The sequence below is a fragment of the Betta splendens genome, chromosome 4, assembly GCF_900634795.4.
Source record: "Betta splendens chromosome 4, fBetSpl5.4, whole genome shotgun sequence".
Lineage (NCBI taxonomy): Eukaryota > Metazoa > Chordata > Actinopteri > Anabantiformes > Osphronemidae > Betta > Betta splendens.
The window spans coordinates 12957323-12977484 of NC_040884.2; the positions used below are offsets into that span (position 1 = coordinate 12957323).

The 20162-nt window shown below is 51.1% G+C and overlaps 1 protein-coding gene and 1 long non-coding RNA gene across 4 annotated transcripts in view; both read right to left on the bottom strand.

The window, feature by feature from the left end:
* Positions 1-20162, bottom strand: part of kcnh2b (potassium voltage-gated channel, subfamily H (eag-related), member 2b) — a 98128-nt gene that overhangs the window by 11289 nt on the left and 66677 nt on the right. For all 3 annotated transcript variants that reach the window (XM_029149581.3, XM_029149580.3, XM_029149582.3), the window contains 3 exons: positions 1162-1341; positions 796-899; positions 557-695 (listed from right to left, as the gene is read on the bottom strand). In XM_029149581.3, the coding sequence (XP_029005414.1) occupies positions 557-695; positions 796-899; positions 1162-1341 (423 nt within the window). The remainder of the gene's footprint in view (positions 1-556; positions 696-795; positions 900-1161; positions 1342-20162) is intronic.
* LOC129604004 (uncharacterized) lies at positions 3898-4678 on the bottom strand. The gene is made up of 2 exons (XR_008694518.1): positions 4506-4678; positions 3898-4424 (listed from the first exon to the last, which is right to left on the bottom strand). It is a non-coding gene; the product is annotated as an uncharacterized LOC129604004 (long non-coding RNA).

The following is a 20162-nucleotide window of genomic DNA, read 5'->3' on the forward strand; positions in this document are numbered from 1 at the left end:
TCGCAGACATAACTGCAGGAATGATTTATCAAATTAAAGACTTATTTATTATGTCATTACTACATCATGTGATGGTAAATCCAAAAATCCTGACAACATAATTGATTTAGAAGATGCTACAGTATACTGTAAGTCTGTTATGGGAAAGGAAGGATTTACAGTATGTAGTAGCTTAGACATCTCTGTACTCAATTTTCTGATGTTTACTGTTTTAAATACACAAACTGAATGAATGTTTGAATAAATGCTTTATTGAAATCAGTTATTATACTTCGTCATTTTCTTTGTCAAGCAGTTTATGCTTAGTTTCATTGGCAGAATGTGAAGGAAGGTATTTTGTTTTGATGCATCACCACAGCTGGCTGCAGATCAGCTTCCCAATGGAGACAATTAAACCATGGAACAACAATCTAAGGCACCTCTGCCTCTGTCTACACCCCCCCCCCCCCCCCCCCCCCCCTGCTCCACATGCCTCTGTCTCTTCCCGTATCTCACAGTTCATCTTTTTATTCTGCTACATAAAGAACCCTCAGAGAACAGAGCCGTTCTGACGTACCTCCTCTCCGTTGCGGTAGATGAGGAGGTCAAAGGGAATCGCAGCCACCATGTCGATGAGGAACCAACCTTTGAAGTAGTGGACGGCGATACGCACTGGGTGGCTGACCACCTCGTCGTTAGAGTTAACATACGTCGTCCTGAGATAGAGAGAGACAGAGCAGGGGAGAGAGGGACGTGAATGACACCGGACAGTGGGACAACTGGTTACTGTGGATCCCAGCGTGGGTTAAGTCGGACCTGAAGTTGATGAGAATGTCGATAATGAACATGATGTCCACTATGAGGTCCACCACATTGAGGGGAGAGCAGGAGTAGCCACAACGCTGCATGGCTGCCTCTTCCTGTGACAGGAGACATGGGAGAGAACAGTACACACAGGCTATGAGGAGACAGACATAGAAAACACTGCTCATTTCATTTTTATCATTCTCGCGACAGAAGAAAATGTTGATTCTGAGAGTGGTGTACGAGAAGTCGAACGTTTTTACATGATCGCTATAATAAGAAGATGTAAATCTGAACTAGGTTTCAAACTAAATTGGATGATTTTATTCCTCTACACCAGATGATTAATGCTGGGGAGGAGCGGACTACAGGCTCTACCTGCTCGTTAAGGAGGAACGCGGCGGAGTACGGCGTGAGGATGGCGGTGTAGATGACCAGCAGCAGGATGAGCCAGTCCCACACGGCCTTGAAGGGGCTGTAATGCAGCACCGTCCACTTGTGGATGCGAGGAGCCTGGAGCTTGTACTCTGGCAGCACGTCTGCCCCCAGAGACAGTACCTGGGCAAAGAGGAGGAGACGGGAGGAGCTGATGACGCCGACTGACTGAGCTGTTCTGAAGGCGCTGACCCTCTGTTAAGGTCACACAGCCAGGCAGCACGCACACTCACACGCGGCAGCAGTGATGATTCCATGTTTTTTTTGTATCTGTGGCTCTGACATAAGAGCTTTAGAACAGAAGTGAAAAAGAACTGCGCATCAGCATATTTTTAATGCACACTGTTTCACGTAAACACACATGGAATGAAATGTCGGGTATTACGGCGCCGCTCTACAGTAAGTAGCTTTACATGCACTAATGTATTCCGCTGCCTGCGCGGCTCTCACCCCGGATGAGAGCAGGACTGAATCAGTATGAAGCTGCCCGGTGCCTCCGTCTAATAGAATCACTGCAGAATAAGCGAGCGAGCGTGGGTTTGACAGACCTTCAGCATGGTGTCCTGTGCTCCACTGTGGATCTACAGTCTGAGACGTGGCTTTTACAAACTGAGCAAACACTGAATACTAGTTTCAAATGACTTTTTTTTAAGTCAGTGGCTTACGTGATGCTGTTCCACAAGACTTTGAGGCCTGACCGTGGATCAGTTGGCTGGAAGGTCAGAGTCAATCCCCAGGATCAGTCTGGATCCCCCTGTGTTTGTCATGGGTGACTGCTGGAACCCTGCCCTCCACCTCCCAGACCCACCATCAGTTCAGCCTGTCCCTGCAGCTCCAGCTTCAGCAGGTCATTTATCATTCATTCATCATTAAGCAGAAACCATTTAGTTCCTCTTCCACCTTCCCTCCCAGTATTCAATTCAGTCTCATTTATACTATGCCAGTTCACAACAAAAGTGATGTCAAGGCTCTACAGCTGTAGAGAAGCCAACAAATCCCACCTGGGCAGGCTTTAGGTTTCAGTTTGTCTGTCAGTACCTGCTGCAGCTCAGTCACACATTGTATGTGTTTACATTTAAACTGTCCTAAATCTCCCCATAGACTACACATACTTTTGAGACTTTTACCTACAGTAAGCACAAGCTACTTCAGTATTTATTCTCCCTGTACGTGAGTGAGTTGGTCAAAGTCACGGCTTGCTAAAAGGGGCTGTTTGTGTATTTGTACCACTTCAGCATATGCCGGCTTTAAATTAATGCTGAGCTCTCCAGAGATCTCCCTGGAAAGAAACCCATGAGCTGGCATTTCACTTCTAATGTTTTGTGGTTAGGGGATTCTATAAATACGTGAGTAAAATCCTCGACCCTGCAAAACGGCAGGACAAACATCAAACCCTCTGGGTTCACAATTTACTACTGTATATAAGCAGAAACCTTTTACTCCCGCTTCCATAAGAACATCACACCTCATCTTATCTACTCAATTCTTAATTTGCACAAATCCATTTTTGAGTCAGAAGCTCAGTTGTAACCAAAGCTTTGCTCTGTGGTGTTATTTGAGTTCTCTATGTATTTGTAGCCTTCAGTAAACTAAATACCTACGGGGCTTCATCAGTGACAGCAGCTGTGGGACCTCATAGCTTCTGTCAACCCCGGTGTGTTTATCATGATGTAAATTCCTCTCAAAACCTCTAAATTTAAGCCGTGCTGAGGCTGAGACGACTGCATACAGTAGGTCACCAGTATTATTAATAACTGTCTGCTTTCGTGTCCTGCCTCTCTTCATGATCTTTTTACTGAAACATCGCGTTGGTTCCTGTTAAGCTCTTTCTTAACCCGGGCCACTGCTTCAGCTGCTGCATCCAAAAATAAATCTACTGTATATTCAACTGGAGCTTTATGGTCCTCAGCAGATTGAATCACACGTATCATCCTACGTCATCCTGGGCATTGGATGCACAGCTGGAACCACACACGAGCACAGGAACACAAGGGTACACGTGTCTGTGTCACGATCTGGGTTTTGTTTCTTGTGGTTGCCTTGTTTCATTTTGGTTCCTGGTTCCATTTTCGGTTTTATTTTGGTAGCACTCCCGGTTTCTGTTTCTGTTCCCGCTTTACTTCCTGTTTACCCGTTGTCACAGCTGTTTCCCTGTCAGTACCGGTTTTCATTACACACACCTGTTTAGTATCAGTCATCGAGTCACGTTGTATTTAACCACCACCTGTGTCCTCAGTTCCCCGCCAGATCGTCGTTTGTGTTTCCTCGCTCTAGTGTTTGTGTGTTTACCGTTGTTCGCTGTTCCTGTCCGGCCGTGTTTGGTGTACCCCGTTCTCTGCTCTGCACGTTACCGAACTCGTTTGTGTTTCCTCGTCTGACCCTGACCGGTGCTGTAAGTCTGAACTTTGTTACCGAACCCTGCCTGTTTGTGGATGTGTCTAAGCCTGCTGAATCTAACCTGGAGACCTGAGCCTCGTGATATTACCCTGTGTATGACCCGGATTGTTTTTGTGACCTCGACTCTGGAATAAATCCTCTGTTTTTCACCATCCGCATCGTGTCCTGGTGCTGTGCATTTGGGTCCTCTCCCTGCCGTTCCTGACAGAACGATCTGGCCACACTGGGACCCAGCCAGCACTCAGCCGTCGCCCAGGTCAGTGACTGTTTTTGTTTCTTGTCTTTTTGGCGGCGAGTCTCATTTCACCTGCGGGGAAATGAAGTTTACATGCGCCGAGCTACCCAGCGACCTCCGTCGGTATTTTTCGATCCTCGCGGAGGATTACCGAAGGGCGCCCAACCCGGAAACCCAGCGCAGCGCCGTAGAGGTGGCGGTGTGGTCCTTGGAGGACGAGGACGGCGTACTAGAAATCCCCAGTGTCCGCCGCCTCTACGAACAATTGTGCGCGCGGCTTGAGGAGCTAAGCAGCGCACTCGACACCACACCCGCATCCACGTCGTCCGCTCGGGCCACGCCAGCCCCGGTTGCACCGCCGATGGTTTCGGTTTCCTCCGCCCAGCCCCGTCAGACCGTCATGATTGCACCAACCTGCCCAGCCCCACGTTTACGCCGCTGGGAGGATTTCCTGCTCTCGTGCGGCCCCCTGTCTCCGTGGTCCCCTGCTCAGCCGTGTTCTGTTCAGTCTCCAGTCCAGCCGCGCGCTGTTCAGTCTCCAGTCCAGCCGCGCGCTGTTCAGTCTCCAGTCCAGCTGCGCGCTGTTCAGTCTCCAGTCCAGCTGCGCGCTGTTCAGTCTCCAGCCCAGCCGCGCGCTGTTCAGTCTCCAGTCCACGTTCTAGCCCAGTCGAGCCCAGCCCAGTCGAGCCCAGCCCAGTCGAGCCCAGTTCAGGTTTCAGCCCAGTCGAGTCCAGTCCAGTCGAGCCCAGTTCAGTCTCCAGTCCAGTCGAGCCCAGTTCAGTCTCCAGTCCAGTCGAGCCCAGTTCAGCCTCCAGTCCAGTCGAGCCCAGTTCAGCCTCCAGTCCAGTCGCGAGCTGTTCAGCCTCCAGTCCAGTCGCGAGCTGTTCAGCCTCCAGTCCAGTCGCGAGCTGTTCAGTCTCCAGTCCAGTCGCGAGCTGTTCAGTCTCCAGTCCAGCCGCGAGCTGTCCAGTCTCCAGTCCAGCCGCGAGCTGTCCAGGCTCCAGTTCAGTCCAGTCACGTTCCTGTCCAGGCTCCAGTTCAGTCCAGTCACGTTCCTGTCCAGGCTCCAGTTCAGTCCAGTCACGTTCCTGTCCAGGCTCCAGTTCAGCCCAGTCACGTTCCTGTCCAGGCTCCAGTTCAGTCCAGTCACGTTCCTGTCCAGGCTCCAGTTCAGTCCAGTCACGTTCCTGTCCAGGCTCCAGTTCAGTCCAGTCACGTTCCTGTCCAGGCCCCAGTTCAGTCCAGTCACGTTCCTGTCCAGGCCCCAGTTCAGTCCAGTCACGTTCCTGTCCAGGCTCCAGTTCAGTCCAGTCACGTTCCTGTCCAGGCTCCAGTTCAGTCCAGTCACGCGCAGGTCGTGTCCCAACCAGAGGGCACCACCTGTCGTACAGGTGCTATGCACACCCGATCAGGCCCGACGTCTGCTCCGTCGAGCTCGGCAGCGGCAAGTAGCCATGCCAGCTCCAGAGTAGATGCCGTTCCAGTCCCTGTCGGCAAAGTAGATGCCGTTCCAGTCCCTGTCGGCAAAGTAGATGCCGTTCCAGTCCCTGTCGGCAAAGTAGATGCCGTTCCAGTCCCTGTCGGCCATGTTGCGGCCGTTCCAGTCCCTGTCGGCCATGTTGCGGCCGTTCCAGTCCCTGTCGGCCATGTTGCGGCCGTTCCAGTCCCTGTCGGCCATGTTGCGGCCGTTCCCGTCCCTGTTCCTGTTCCTGTCGGCCATGTTGAGGCCGTTCCAGTCGGCCAAGTAGATGCCGTTCCTGTCCTTGTCGGCCAAGTAGACGCCGTTCCTGTCCCTGTCGACCAAGTAGACGCCGTTCTTGTCCCTGTCGGCCATGTTGGGGTCGTTCCAGTTCCTGTCCCAGTCCCTGTCGGCCATGTTGCGGCCGTTCCAGTTCCTGTCCCAGTCCCTGTCGGCCATGTTGCGGGCCGTTCCAGTTCCTGTCACCCTCGGAGCCGCAGCTCCTGCGCACCTCCAGGAGGAGGTGGCGCCAGCTGCACTCTCTGCGCACCTCCAGGAGGAGGTGGCGCCAGCTGCACTCTCTGCGCACCTCCAGGAGGAGGTGGCGCCAGCTGCACTCTCTGCGCACCTCCAGGAGGAGGTGGCGCCAGCTGCACTCTCTGCGCACCTCCAGGAGGAGGTGGCGCCAGCTGCACTCTCTGCGCACCTCCAGGAGGAGGTGGCGCCAGCTTGCACTCTCTGCGCACCTCCAGGAGGAGGTGGCGCCAGCTGCACTCTCTGCGCACCTCCAGGAGGAGGCCGCGCCTGCTGCAGTCCCTGCGCACCTCCAGGAGGAGGCCGCGCCTGCTGCAGTCCCTGCGCACCTCCAGGAGGAGGCCGCGCCTGCTGCAGTCCCTGCGCACCCTCCAGGAGGAGGCCGCGCCTGCTGCAGTCCTGCGCACCTCCAGGAGGAGGCCGCGCTGCTGCAGTCCCCTGCGCACCTCCAGGAGGAGGCCGCGCCTGCTGCAGTCCCTGCGCACCTCCAGGAGGAGGCCGCGCCTGCTGCAGTCCCTGCGCACCTCCAGGAGGAGGCCGCGCCTGCATTGCAGTCCCTGCGCACCTCCAGGAGGAGGCCGCGCCTGCTGCAGTCCCTGCGCACCTCCAGGAGGAGGCCGCGCCTGCTGCAGTCCCTGCGCACCTCCAGGAGGAGGCCGCGCCTGCTGCAGTCCCTGCGCACCTCCAGGAGGAGGCCGCGCCTGCTGCAGTTCCCGCGCACCTCCAGGAGGGGGTCGCGCCAGTTGCAGTTCCCGCGCACCTCCAGGAGGGGGTCGCGCCAGTTGCAGTTCCCGCGCACCTCCAGGAGGAGGTCGCGCCTGCTGCAGTCCCTGCGCACCTCCAGGAGGAGGCCGCGCCTGCTGCAGTCCCTGCGCACCTCCAGGAGGAGGGTCGCGCCTGCTGCAGTTCCCGCGCACCTCCAGGAGGGGGGTCGCGCCAGTTGCAGTTCCCGCGCCCTCCAGGAGGAGGTCGCGCCAGCTGCATTCCCCGCGCACCTCCAGGGGAGGAGGTCGCGCCAGCCGCAGTTCCCGCGCACCTCCAGGAGGAGGTCGCGCCAGCCGCAGTTCCCGCGCACCTCCAGGAGAGGCCGCGCCAGCCGCAGTCCCCGGCGGACCTCCAGGGGGGGTCGCGCCCGTCGCAAGTCCCCGGCGGACCCCTCCAGGAGGGGGGGGTCGCGCCCGTCGCAGTCCCGGCGGACCTCCAGGAGGGGGGTCGCGCCCGTCGCAGTCCCGCGGACCTCCAGGAGGGGTCGCGCCCGTCGCAGTCCCGGCGGACCTCCGGAGGGTGTCGCGCCCGTCGCAGTCCCCGGCGGACCTCCATGAGGGGGGTCGCGCCCGTCGCATCCCGGCGGACCTCCAGGAGGGGGTCGCGCCCGTCGGCAGTCCCGGCGCACCTCCAGGAGGGGTCGCGCCCGTCGCAGTCCCGGCACCTCCAGGAGGGGGTCGCGCCCGTCGCAGCCGGAGGACCCAGGAGGGGGTCGCGCCCGTCGCAGTCCCGGCGGACCCCCAGGAGGGGGTCGCGCCCGTCGCAGTCCCGGCGGACCTCCAGGAGGGGGTCGCGCCCGTCGCAGTCCCGGCGGACCTCCAGGAGGGGGGTCGCGGTCGCAGTCCCGGCGGACCCCAGGGGGGTCGCGTCGCCCGGACGGCGGACCCCCAGGAGGGGGTCGCGCCCGTCGCAGTCCCGGCGGACCCCCAGGAGGGGGTCGCGCCCGTCGCAGTCCCGGCGGACCTCCAGGAGGGGGTCGCTCCCGTCGCAGCTCCCGCTGCACCTGCATCGGTTCCTGGCGGCTCGGCTCGGCCGCACCTGCATCGGTTCCTGGCGGCTCGGCTCCGGCCGCACCTGCATCGGTTCCTGGGGGCTCGGCTCCGGCCGCACCTGCATCGGTTCCTGGCGGCTCGGCTCCGGCCGCACCTGCATCGGTTCCTGGCGGCTCGGCTCCGGCCGCACCTGCATCGGTTCCTGGCGGCCCGGCTCCGGCCGCACCTGCATCGGTTCCTGGCGGCCCGGCTCCGGCCGCATCTGTACCTGCGTCTCGTCGCAGAGGTCCAAGGAGGACGTCTCCACGTCTGTCTTCGTCTCTGGTTCCTGTCTCGTCTCGGTCTCGGCTGCCGGACTGGTGGCCTCGCCCTCGGCGCTTCCGGCCGTTTGGATGGCGCTGCCTCCTGCGGCGACGTCCGCCTCGACCCCTCGGTCTCCAGGATCAGCGTCCGCCTGGAGGACATCGCCGTTCGGGGGGGTCCCCGTGGACGCTGGCCCAGCCCAAGGGCACTGGGGGTGCCCCCCTGCCTCAGTGGCGGTTGAGCAGGATCTCGCCGCGTCTCCACCCTCCGTGAGGGACTCCCTGGACTCTGTTTTACCTGGTCGTGGACTTTGTTTTTGTCTTGTGAACTTTCATGTTGGTTTTTCTTGATTATGGGACTCGTTCTGGTTTTGTTTTTCGGGTGGGTCCTCTGGTCTGTCGTGTACGGGCGTGCGTTTTTGCTTTGATGGGGGTTCCCGTTTTTGCCCTCCCCCAGTCCGCCCTCCGCCCGCCCTGTCAGTGTTCCGTGCGGGTTGTTTTTGGTTCTTGCCCTCCGCCGGTCCTCCCTCCGCCCGCCCTGCTCGGTTTTTTTCTTTGGTCGTCTGGAATCCGCCCTTGGGAGGGGGGTACTGTCACGATCTGGGTTTTGTTTCTTGTGGTTGCCTTGTTTCATTTTGGTTCCTGGTTCCATTTTCGGTTTTATTTTGGTAGCACTCCCGGTTTCTGTTTCTGTTCCCGCTTTACTTCCTGTTTACCCGTTGTCACAGCTGTTTCCCTGTCAGTACCGGTTTTCATTACACACACCTGTTTAGTATCAGTCATCGAGTCACGTTGTATTTAACCACCACCTGTGTCCTCAGTTCCCCGCCAGATCGTCGTTTGTGTTTCCTCGCTCTAGTGTTTGTGTGTTTACCGTTGTTCGCTGTTCCTGTCCGGCCGTGTTTGGTGTACCCCGTTCTCTGCTCTGCACGTTACCGAACTCGTTTGTGTTTCCTCGTCTGACCCTGACCGGTGCTGTAAGTCTGAACTTTGTTACCGAACCCTGCCTGTTTGTGGATGTGTCTAAGCCTGCTGAATCTAACCTGGAGACCTGAGCCTCGTGATATTACCCTGTGTATGACCCGGATTGTTTTTGTGACCTCGACTCTGGAATAAATCCTCTGTTTTTCACCATCCGCATCGTGTCCTGGTGCTGTGCATTTGGGTCCTCTCCCTGCCGTTCCTGACAGTCTGTAGTGTGTAGGCAGACACACAAGTGTCCCTTTCTCCTCCTGGGGAACCTTGAGGGTTATTTTTAGCTTTAATCTGTGTGAAACTGAAAACACTGCCACAGGGATCAGTAAACGTGCAGATGTAAAGAAGTTGCATCCGAAGGCAGCGCTGGAAGGCGAGGGCACGTGGAAACGAGAGGAGGTGGCAGTGTTTCTCTCACTACACCCACGACATGTTGATGTCCAGCAGACAGCAGCAGCATCTGCACAGTCTGCACATGATGTGCGCTGGTGTTTGAGGCTCATTCCTGAAACTGCCCCTGACACAGTCTGCTGAACTTCACAAATGCCTCCTTAGCTTAAAAACACTTCAGTAGAGTTAAGTCACATTAAGCTCAGCCAAAGACAAAACGAGCTCAGGTGTGCGTTAAAGCCAAATGGCATTAAAAAAAGATGACTCATCGTCTTAGATGCTTATTCCTTGCAAACACAGAAAATATTTGCACATGCAAATCAGCACGAATGTGTGAAGGCTGGGCCTTCTTCAGCTTACAATAGGTCAAATAAAAGCTTTCTCTCTTGCTGCAGTGTCAGTTCAACTTTAGGTCTGTATATTTCAAAATGACAGGAGAACAGGCGAGAGAACACAGACGACAGCCTGGATTTAAACCCAGAATATCAGATAAATAATGACAGTCAGATGCATCACATTCAGATTTTTCAGAGATTAACATCTCTAACAGCTCATCTCTCCCTTTCAAAAAAAACAGGACACATTGCAGAAACATTTAAAAATATTGATATCATGATCAGATATGCTCATGTGAAATAAAGCTCTTCCTTAAAGCATCTGGACAAACTTTGCGTTAGGGAGGAGGTGGCGAGCTAAACAGCTGTGCAAAGACAGACAAGGTGATAACAGTGATTGAGTCTGCAGCTGAGAACGACTGACCTTTTACCAGGTTGGGACGACACGCATGCTCTCACTCGCTCTCACGTGCACACCTACACCTGAGTGTCCTACGAAGGCCAAGGACTGAAAAGCAATTAAGGCATCAATCAAGGCAGGGGACTGGGGATGCACACACACGCACACGCACACACACACACACACACACACACACACACACACACACACACACACGCAGATGTTGGATAATACTGCACAGAAACCTAAAGATGCAAAATCAAACGGTGCAAAGACCCATGTCTGCAGGTTGTGCACTGAAACGGCACCTTTCAGATGTATACAGCACCGCCGCATGCTTCACTAAGCTCCTATGAACTTCTGTTGGTTGCGTCTAATCAAGGAATCTGTCTGCTTCTCTTCAGAAGTTAAGGGCACTGCAGCATCTTTGAAAGTGTCTCTCTGTAGTGATACAGATGCTTTTATCAGCTTGGACAAGTCTGCAGAAAATGTTCTTAAATCTCAAAGAGGACCACATAAAACACGATTATTTTCCTTTCATTACTTTATCATCATTTCTTTGGTGATGCTGTTCAAGGGTGAAACAACAGTAGATGAGAAAGAACCAGGATAAAATCAACCAATGGTCACGGCATCAGCCTGGTAGCCATGACAACCTTCATGTCCATATGGAGGACGGTGACAGAGACTCTTAAATCACAGAGTGAGAATATAAACCACAACATTACCTCATGGAACGTTTTCACATCCGGCCAGAGACTGCAAATGGAAACAGTCTAACTCCGGTACACCTGCAGCAATGCTGCTGCCAAATACACAAATAACTGATGAAATCACATCGGGACATCTGTGAAAGCTCAGAGATGCTTTATCGAAAACACTGCTCACACTAGAACCTCCTCCCACAGAGTCACTTCGCATCCTCACCCTTTGTGGTCAACAAGTTCTCGTTGCAAACCTGGTGTTTTTCATCGCTTCTGTCAAACGGGAGGTGACTATTAAAGACAAGTGTCCTACATGAATTGTCCGTGTCTTAAAAACACCGGTTTGCTTCTGGTTTCTTTGACGTCTCCCAGCCGTAACAATCCCAGCAAACACAGTCATCATTTGATTTCGATGAGCAACCGCTCTGTATTTTATGTTGCTCTCGACAGCGATGCCAGACTCAGTGGGAGGACACGTCTTTCCTGTCAGTGTTCAAACAAACCCAAAGGAATCACATCAAAATTTATGGGGCTTCAATTTCTACTGTAAACAAAGTGTCCAGTGGAGGCGCACGACCAATTTAATAATTCAGTTAATGCGTGTGTTTGTTTCTCCCGACGAAATAACTTCACACAAATACAACCCAGTGGTGAGGACACAAACACGCTGTAATAGATGCTTGAAGGCATTAAATTAGGCCCATATCTGGAGGATGATATAAAATGTACAGTGGAATTTATGACACGTAGACATCGAAGCAGCTGGCAGAGAAGCCGGCTGCTGAGCGGCTGGATGCTGAAGGATGGAGGACGGGTGTTCACTGTCAGACTCAGTACAGTGTGTCAGAAATTGGCTTTAATGTGTTTATAGCCAACAAACTCCAAAGGCCCAGACTTTGGGTATGAGATATGTATGTAAGGTGTTTAAATGCATGAGACTAACTAACGCTGAAGCCAGTGAGGGTCTGTCCTCTGGGGACCAAAGGTTGACCTGCAAATCATAACCTCACACTGATATTGTACGAGCATGTGGACTTTACATCAGACCCCACAACCTGAGTTGACCATTTGTGAAAACATCTACATTATTCCTTCAGCTTCATTACAGACACTGGGAGTCTAGTCGCCTCAGTGTAATGACACCACATGTGCAGCCAAGCGCTACAATGAGTTTATGTAGCGTCCAGTTCTATTTATAGGCTCGTGTTCAGACCACACTGATAAAAACATGACGTTTCTCTGGAATAACAGGCCAAGATTAAGACAAACACCAGACAGACTGGAACTGAGAGAAATGATGATGTCACCTAATCTTTACGAAAACATGCCACATAAACGATTTATTTGGATGTTACTTTGATACGTACCATCCATCCAAACAATGTTACAAACCATGTTCACCCTTGAAAACAAGGCTCCCCGATGGCTATGGCCTCTTAAAGCAGGAGGGCGCTCCGTCCATGAAACACTAACAGTTCAGGCATAGATTACCCTTTCAAGCCTAAGAGCAGCCAAATTTGGTCGCTCTAGTTAAAGTATATGCTAAATATGAAAGCAATATACTGTATAGACATGCTATACATCAAATTAAACAATAGAGGCCGGGCTACAATGCTATATACTATATACAACACAGCCCAAATAAAAAACAAAAAAATGATGAAATAACAAATGTCCTTTATAACCAGAGATGTAAATTATATTTTAATATTTGTATGCCATGTTCTAGAAGAGCGCCGGAAAATAGGCCTGGGATTAAAATAGAGTTTAAAAGGAAGAAGTTCCCTGGAGCTCAAACCCCCGTAAGCATCAGTGGTATGTGAGGGACCCTAGAACCTACAGGCCTTTGACATCAGTCATTGCTTCATGCATTAATTGAAAGGTTAACAAAATATTAGTGCGATATTATTACTGTAGATAGCTATGTCCAATGAACACCAGTGGAAAGAGAGACGCCACTGGACAGCTGCACACAGGTGCATGGACACTACAATGAGGGGGATGACAAGTGCACACACAGTACAAAAAGCTTCTAACTTATAGATATGACAGAGTGTGTCTTGTTCCTTGTTCCTTGCAGTTAGCAAGCAGTTATTAGTTACTGTAGCAACAGTTCCTTATTCTAATTGAATTAATATACTGTACAAATATGTAGCTTAAACCTCTCAACGCCTCCGTTCTCTGGCATTCGTGTGCAGGCTCAGCTAGTTGGGTCAAACAGAATAACAAGAACGTCTGTGTGTTTTCCACTTGACCTTTTTCTCTCCAGTTCTGACAGTTGTTATTAGGACATAACAACGAGCATATTTCCTGGGCCTCTGTGCCTCCTCCCATCTCTGGCCTCCACGCCACAGCCTTCTCCTTCAATATTCATCAGCCCCATCAGCACACAGGGCGGCTCCTCTGACTCTCTGGATGTCTTCCCCTCCCCATCTCTCTTCTTCGCTCTGACTCCATCTCTGTTCGTCTTGATCTTTCTCCGCATTAATTTCTCAGCCCCTCTATTCATCCAGCAAAGAAATTGAAATACACCAGTGAAATGCAACACTGCACAAGCGCGTGCTTTGGGGCTGCTGACATACAGTCTGAACACACACACACACACACACACACACACACACACACACACACACACACACACACACACACACACACACACACACACACACACACACACACACACACACGCTTTCATCTGTTCAGACTCTGCACTTCAACAAAGGGCATGGGAGTTAAACTGTCCTAAAGAGTCCTAAAGTGTCCAGTATACATGGCATATACATATACATAACATACATATTTCAGTGAAAGCTGTCTGTTATCATTTGTTATATGCATATTCAGCATGACCGAGGTCATTCTCAGAACGTTACTCAAACCAAACTTATCATAAGCAGGGACCAGACACCAACCACTATTCAGTTCACACATACAGATCTGTGAACCTCCTACCAGAGTGTGTTTCCCTCAGCTACACAAGGCTCTAAATATTGCAATAGCTCAATCTAGTCAACTTTATTTGGATCATAATCGCTCATACCTTTAATTTGTTCAACTGTGCACTTTTTGTGATATGAGTCAGATACTGTAATGTGGCAGCAGAGTTTTACAGATGACTGTTGATGATTCATTCAAATCTCCTCTGGCGTTCAGTCCAACTGCTGCTACTGTTTCCCAGCAGCTGTAGCATTTATCAATCACACCGTGTCAGTACAAGCGTCAGTAAAGGTCTGGTGTCACATGCCACAATGAGTGACAATTTTAAAACAACCTACAGACAGGAAGAACACTACTGTGTATTTAATGCAGATCTAAAATTACAAAAGGTGAGTGAAATAATTACCAAAACACATTACATTCATCCAACAATGCAGGGAGCAGCAGTGACGACTGGTCTCACTCACTCACACCTTACTCCCTCCATCCCTCCCTCACTTCCTGTTTCCTGCTAAACATAGCTGCATCACATCTTAGCTGGTCTTGACTCTATACAATATTAAACATACAGAAAATTTCACATGAACTGATACTTGGAGGTGAGGACAAGCCTCATCGACAGTATGTGATAATCCCAGCAAAGCCTAAGTCCACTGTCAGCCTCCAGCCTTCTCCTCCCTCTCCCGTCATCCTTTTCTGACGCCTCTCACTAGGAAATGCAGCTCTCACAGTTTGATGACAGAGGCTCGGTGCATATTAAGACTCAGTAGGTTCCTAATCCCAGATCTGAGCCAAGAAAGTACGCAGAGGGGAGAGAGGGAGTGTTTTTAAACCGTAGCCTGTCATTACTGTACCACCACCTCCACTTTGGTGGGGGCGTCAGGGCTAATCTATAATAATAATAATATAATAAATTTATAGATTTAAAATAATATAAATCCCTAGCTCCTTCCCTTACCTTAACCCTAACCATCACATCCTAAGGGGAGACATCTAACTCTTGCTCTAATCTGAACCAAAACTCAATCCTAACCTCAGCTCTAACATAAAATCTTGACCCTCTAAAACTTGTGGGGCCCAGCCAAAAGGCCCCACAAGTGGCCATAGGGCCCCACTTTGGTAGAAAAACAAGTTTATTAGGCCATACTTCAATGTACAGTAACCGCAAGCACACACATACACACATACATACACACACACACACACACACACACACACACACAAACACACACACACACACACACACACACACACACACACACACACACACACACACACACACACAGAGGCACGCACACATGCACAGAGGGAAGAAATGTGTCTTTTCCAAAGGCTTCAGGGAACTGTGTGGGAGTCAGGGAAGCCTGCAGTCAGACTGCTTCACTCAGCCTTGATGTCTCAACCTCCAGCTTTGTGCACCAGGCTCTGTTTGCCTCATTTCCAGCAGGTTCGACTGCACCTACTCCATGAATGTGTTATCTAGTGCTTTAAATGCTGTGATGAGCACAGAATGAGTTTTAATGAACTCCAATAAAAGGTTCCCTTGAAAGGCTCATTTCAGTAGCCTTTTAGTTGATCTGAGCTTTATCAGGTATGCATGCTATCAGAACGTCATCCTCCTGCTCTCTGTTTGAATGCAGGGGTAGAATTCTGCTGCAATCACGGCTTTGAATGTTGCAGCTATAATCAACCTAAACAACAGAGCAATTTAGACCATTTCTAAAACAAAAACACAAAACTAATCAAAGCCACTTTGAGTCACTGTTTTCTTCACTCCTTCCACAATCTCATAGTGTCATAGTCTCTGGCCATTTCCTGTTTGTGATTCCAGCCTCTCTGATCAACTTCAGGCTTCACCTGCATCGCTGCCCTCGAGCAGGTTGCAGCTCCTCTCCATATTGTGCCACTTCCTACATGAAGACACTTTCAAGCTTTCTTGAAACGTGTTGTTTCCCTCGGCAGCCCATGATTTTGTGTCTCTTTCCCAATTATTTTCATTGTAGATTAAATGAAGACTTCTGCTATAATACTATTACTTGCCTGGATTTGAGCCCTTCGTCCCTTCCACCTTATGGTGGCCATTATAGGTATACTGTACAGCTATGTTCCTCATGCCAGGACAGACAGGATGTTCATGTATGGTCAGAAATGTTGTACAACTGTGTAGGTGATTTTTTATTTTAATTGCCTATAAAACATTTGATGTAATTAGTGTCCACGTCTTTGTCCTATTTCTGGTCCTGCCAAACTCTTGCATAACTTTTAACACCGGCAGCAGGTACATTTAAAGCGAAGGGTGCTTTCAGGTGTCAAACAGAGCCGGTCTGAAAGCTGTGTAGGAGGAAGAGAATCAGAGAAGAGGCGAGAAAGAGAGGGAGACGGAACCAAAATTGGATATCTGACAGCCAGTGTGTATCACGACTACATACTCTGCAGAGTAGGTGAGAATGTGCTGTTTGACCATTGATCCATGACTAGTCGACATACAGCATCTGAGGAGCAGGAGACAGGAGGATGTAGCTTCAGCACGGTGTTTGTGGCTCCAGCATAAAGTCAGCTGTACCGGTCAGTCTCCATCTTCTTGATCATTGGCTTCACATAGAATCGTTACTCACAGAGTGGAGCACTAAATGTGCATCAACATTTAAGAATTCAGTCCAAGTTTCATCGACACTCAGAGTTGAATTATCTTTCCTCTATAGTTAGAAACATTTAATGCAGCAGTGGCTTCACTCCTTGTTTGGTCACTAATGTCCCGCTGGTTAATCTGACATGACTGAGAGTGACTCCGTTCGGCCTGGAGCCATAGCAGGACAAAGAACAAGCCAAGAACAGCACGAAGGGGCCGATATCAACACTCAAACAAAAAAAGATCCGGCTACCAAATGCTCCGCAGCAGCAGCTTCAACAGATTCTCAGCTAATTTGTGCCCATAGAGAATGAAGCGTTACATCCACGAGGCCACTGCAACAGACCTTTCTGCTGGGAAATATACTGTAAAACACGTGCCTCCAACTGTGACATAAAACATTCAGTCGAATGTGAAATGTCCAATGAGACCATACGGCCATCAATTGTGCAGAAATGGCTTTGAGCTGTGAGGCCTGCTGCTCTAGTCTCTGCTTCTGCGGGGACTGCACTGAGATTAGATTGATATCTGTGTCAAATAAAAGTACCTTGTGCAACACTCAAAACCTTGCTTATCGCAGGAAACATCCTACTATTCTGTTGCACAGCACAAACACTGATCTCGCCTCCCGGTCACCTCGCTGGCCTCGCTCCGTCTCACCTCTCTCCCCTCACTGAGGTGTCGCGGGGGCTCTGGCGCCTCCCACCCGCGGCGGCAGGAGGGCGGCGGGCCGGGCGGGCGCGGCATCAGAGCGGCCGGGCAGCAGGACGCGCGGCGGCAGCAATCGGCGGCGGCGGCGGCTTTGGTGACGCTGGACTGGCGCAGGAAGACGTTAAGGAGCTCGAGCAGCGACGGCAGGACCATGGTCCTCAGCGGCAGCTCCCCGCAGCGGGCTCAGCTCCGGGGCGGCTCCGCCAGGACCTGCGTCCACCCTCTGCAGGAGCCCACGCTGGGGTTGGACCGTGCGACGCCGTCACGAGTCGCCCCGAAGGCAAAGCGGGGCTCAGGCCGAGCCGCATGCCTGGAGACGCTGTCAGATGTCACATGGGAGGCGCTGATCACTCCGCTCCTTAATGGGTAGAGCTTTTAGGCTTTTCTTCTTACCGGATCACTCACAGAAAGGGCTCCCACGGTTTGGTAGTCTAGCAAACATCCAGCTGATGCAACTGAACCTCCGCTCAGTTGGAGTCTGTGCTCTGTCGTCCGTCTGCATGGCTCACATCACTTCTCAGCTGGCCCATGGTTCCTATTAAAACACCACTGGCATCAGTGAGTGTCTTCGACTGCCCCCGCCTCCCGGTAGCGTTCTGGCCGACGGCAGCGCGTCCTCATTGAATACACCGAAATGAAGAGGAAAAGAGGAGGAAAAAAACAGAACGTGGAGATGGCAACAGGAGAGTTGCTTTCCATTTCTGGTGGAGGGAGCCGCTAAGCTGTTACACTGCTGCTGGTATTACCACTGCTCCAAAGAGTGGAGGAGAGAGAGAGAATTATAACGGAGGAGAAAAAAAAAAACAAAAAAAAACGTGTGTTGGTGAAGTGGAGGAGGAAGAATTACCCTCTGCACAAAAAGAGATGAGATGCTCTGTTGAGGATAATCAGAGAGGAAGGAAGAGAGAAAGAGAGAGAGAGAGAGCGAGAGAGAGAGAGACCGGGGGGAGGGAGACAGTGAAGTAGAAAATAATGGCAGACACCACACACAGCTAGAGACGACCGTATTCTGCATCTCACAGATTCCTAAGCAACAACCTACAAACTATAAACTGGAGTTAAAATAAAAACAGCTGTTGCTACAACTGCTATAACTTGTTTCTTTTTTTAAATTCAACTCCAATAGTCCAACAGACTTTGCAGGATCCTATATATTTCACAAGTGAGACTTGACTGTGAAACAACAGTAAGGATAACGTGCGGATGCTTGAGAAAAAGCCCGACTGGTCTAATGGTTTAATGGCATCAGCATCAGCCGCATATTCTCCCTGGTTGTATAAGACAGTGGGCACTGGAGCAGCCAGAGAAACAGGCGCGGGGGTCTGTTTACTGGGGCAGAAGCGTCTGCCAATACCAACACACGACTCCCAGTTGGTGGCTCCGCAGCACCGCCTCCGACGGCAGGAGACAAACACAACATGACACAACAACACAGCAGAGTGCGATGCTCGTGCGCCGTCATTCAAGGAACATTTGTCGCAGACGCTGGACCTGATACTCACACAGAGATTCACAGTGACAGTCGCCCCTGCCTGCCCTCCATCCGTCTGCGTCTGTACGTGTGTAATGTGGTGGCACACAAAGCCTCAAAGGTCACGGAGCAGACAAGTGCTGCTCGGCTCAGGCACCCGGGGCGAGTGGGCTCATTATGCTCTAGGATGCTAAACAGGCTCAGGTGGACACGGAAGCCCCGCCGCCGTCACACTGACAGGGCGCCAACCAGCCAAGACAAACTCCCAGCCTGACACATGCAGCACCTGGAGAAAGATGCATTTTAAGTTTGGAGCAGTCTCCACCAGCAGTCGAGGCTGGCGAGCCTGGTTCCCCTCAGCTGGGTGTCGTATATGTGTGAAACCGGGAGCAGAGAATATAAAGCGCTTTGAGATTACTCTGGTGATTTGGACGTAGAGGAGAGGGATGAAATGAATTCCATTAAACGGGCAACACTGCAAGCGCTCCGGAGCCTCAACACCCACGGCTCTAAACTACACACGTTATTATTCACTGCATGGAACAGACTTCTGTGATTCGCTGAAACTGAAACTGTGGCTGGATTAATCATATCATGATCAGTTGAGCAGTGACTTCCTCTCTGACTACTACCTGGGTAAGCGGCAAATTTAGACCAGCTTAACAATCGACCGCTAGTCTTGAACCATTGTTGCTCTTCTTACTAAGAAAAGACAAAGACACAGCTGCTTCGTAATTAGGACCCAGCTGGCTTAGTGATAAATGAACTGATTATGGGTTTGCACTGCTACTTATAGGACTTGCACCTGTCCTCACTCTCACTCACACACACACACACACACACACACACACACACACACACACACACATATGGTTATATGAATACTTGAATCATGAGGCTCAAGGAGGTTTTTTTAACATTCATGAACATCCATGACCATAGATGGTGATAGAGCTGGAGAAGTGATGTAATACTAGTTAAAATATTTGACAAGGGAAATGTGAGATTCATTAAAGAAGACCACTATAAGAACACACACAAAGCTTGTCCTGGACACAAGGTTTATTAGTAGAAGACAGTAAATCAGCGGTGGCATTGATAAATTCTTTCACCACTTCCAGACAAACCCAGGCATGATCCTGATCGACGGAGGAGCAGTAAATGGACTGTTGTTTTTATCTGGGAGTCAGCAGCTCCCCTCCCTGGCTGGGAGATCACAACACAGCATCAAGGTGCTGTGTGTCAGGCCCCCCCATGTGACTCCATTCAGTCTGCATGGTTTTCATTTTTACTTCTATGCAGCTTAACCACTGGTCCAGGTTGTGAACCAATTATCTGTTCTCCCTCTCCCCACAGAGTCACAGCACATCACTTGACAGAACCATATTTATTTGTTTGTTAACGAGAATAATTATTGAAACGTAATTTAACCTCAAACTGTGTCTGAGGTGAGATGTTTGGCTGACAACAGGTTATCAGTCACTGGAAAACAAAAACTTCGGAACTGACATACCTTTTAAAAAAAGGAATGGCTGATAGTTTGCCTGGCTTTGGGGGGGTCATTCGTCTTTCCTGCTAATGGCCTGTAGCACCTGCCAGGGGGAAGGACGGCTGAGAAATCTATCAGAGAGCAGGGCCCTTTAATATCTTCTCTTCTAGGTTGATGATGCTGTATTCTTCTGAGTGAGTCCATTATTTTTCAGGTCCC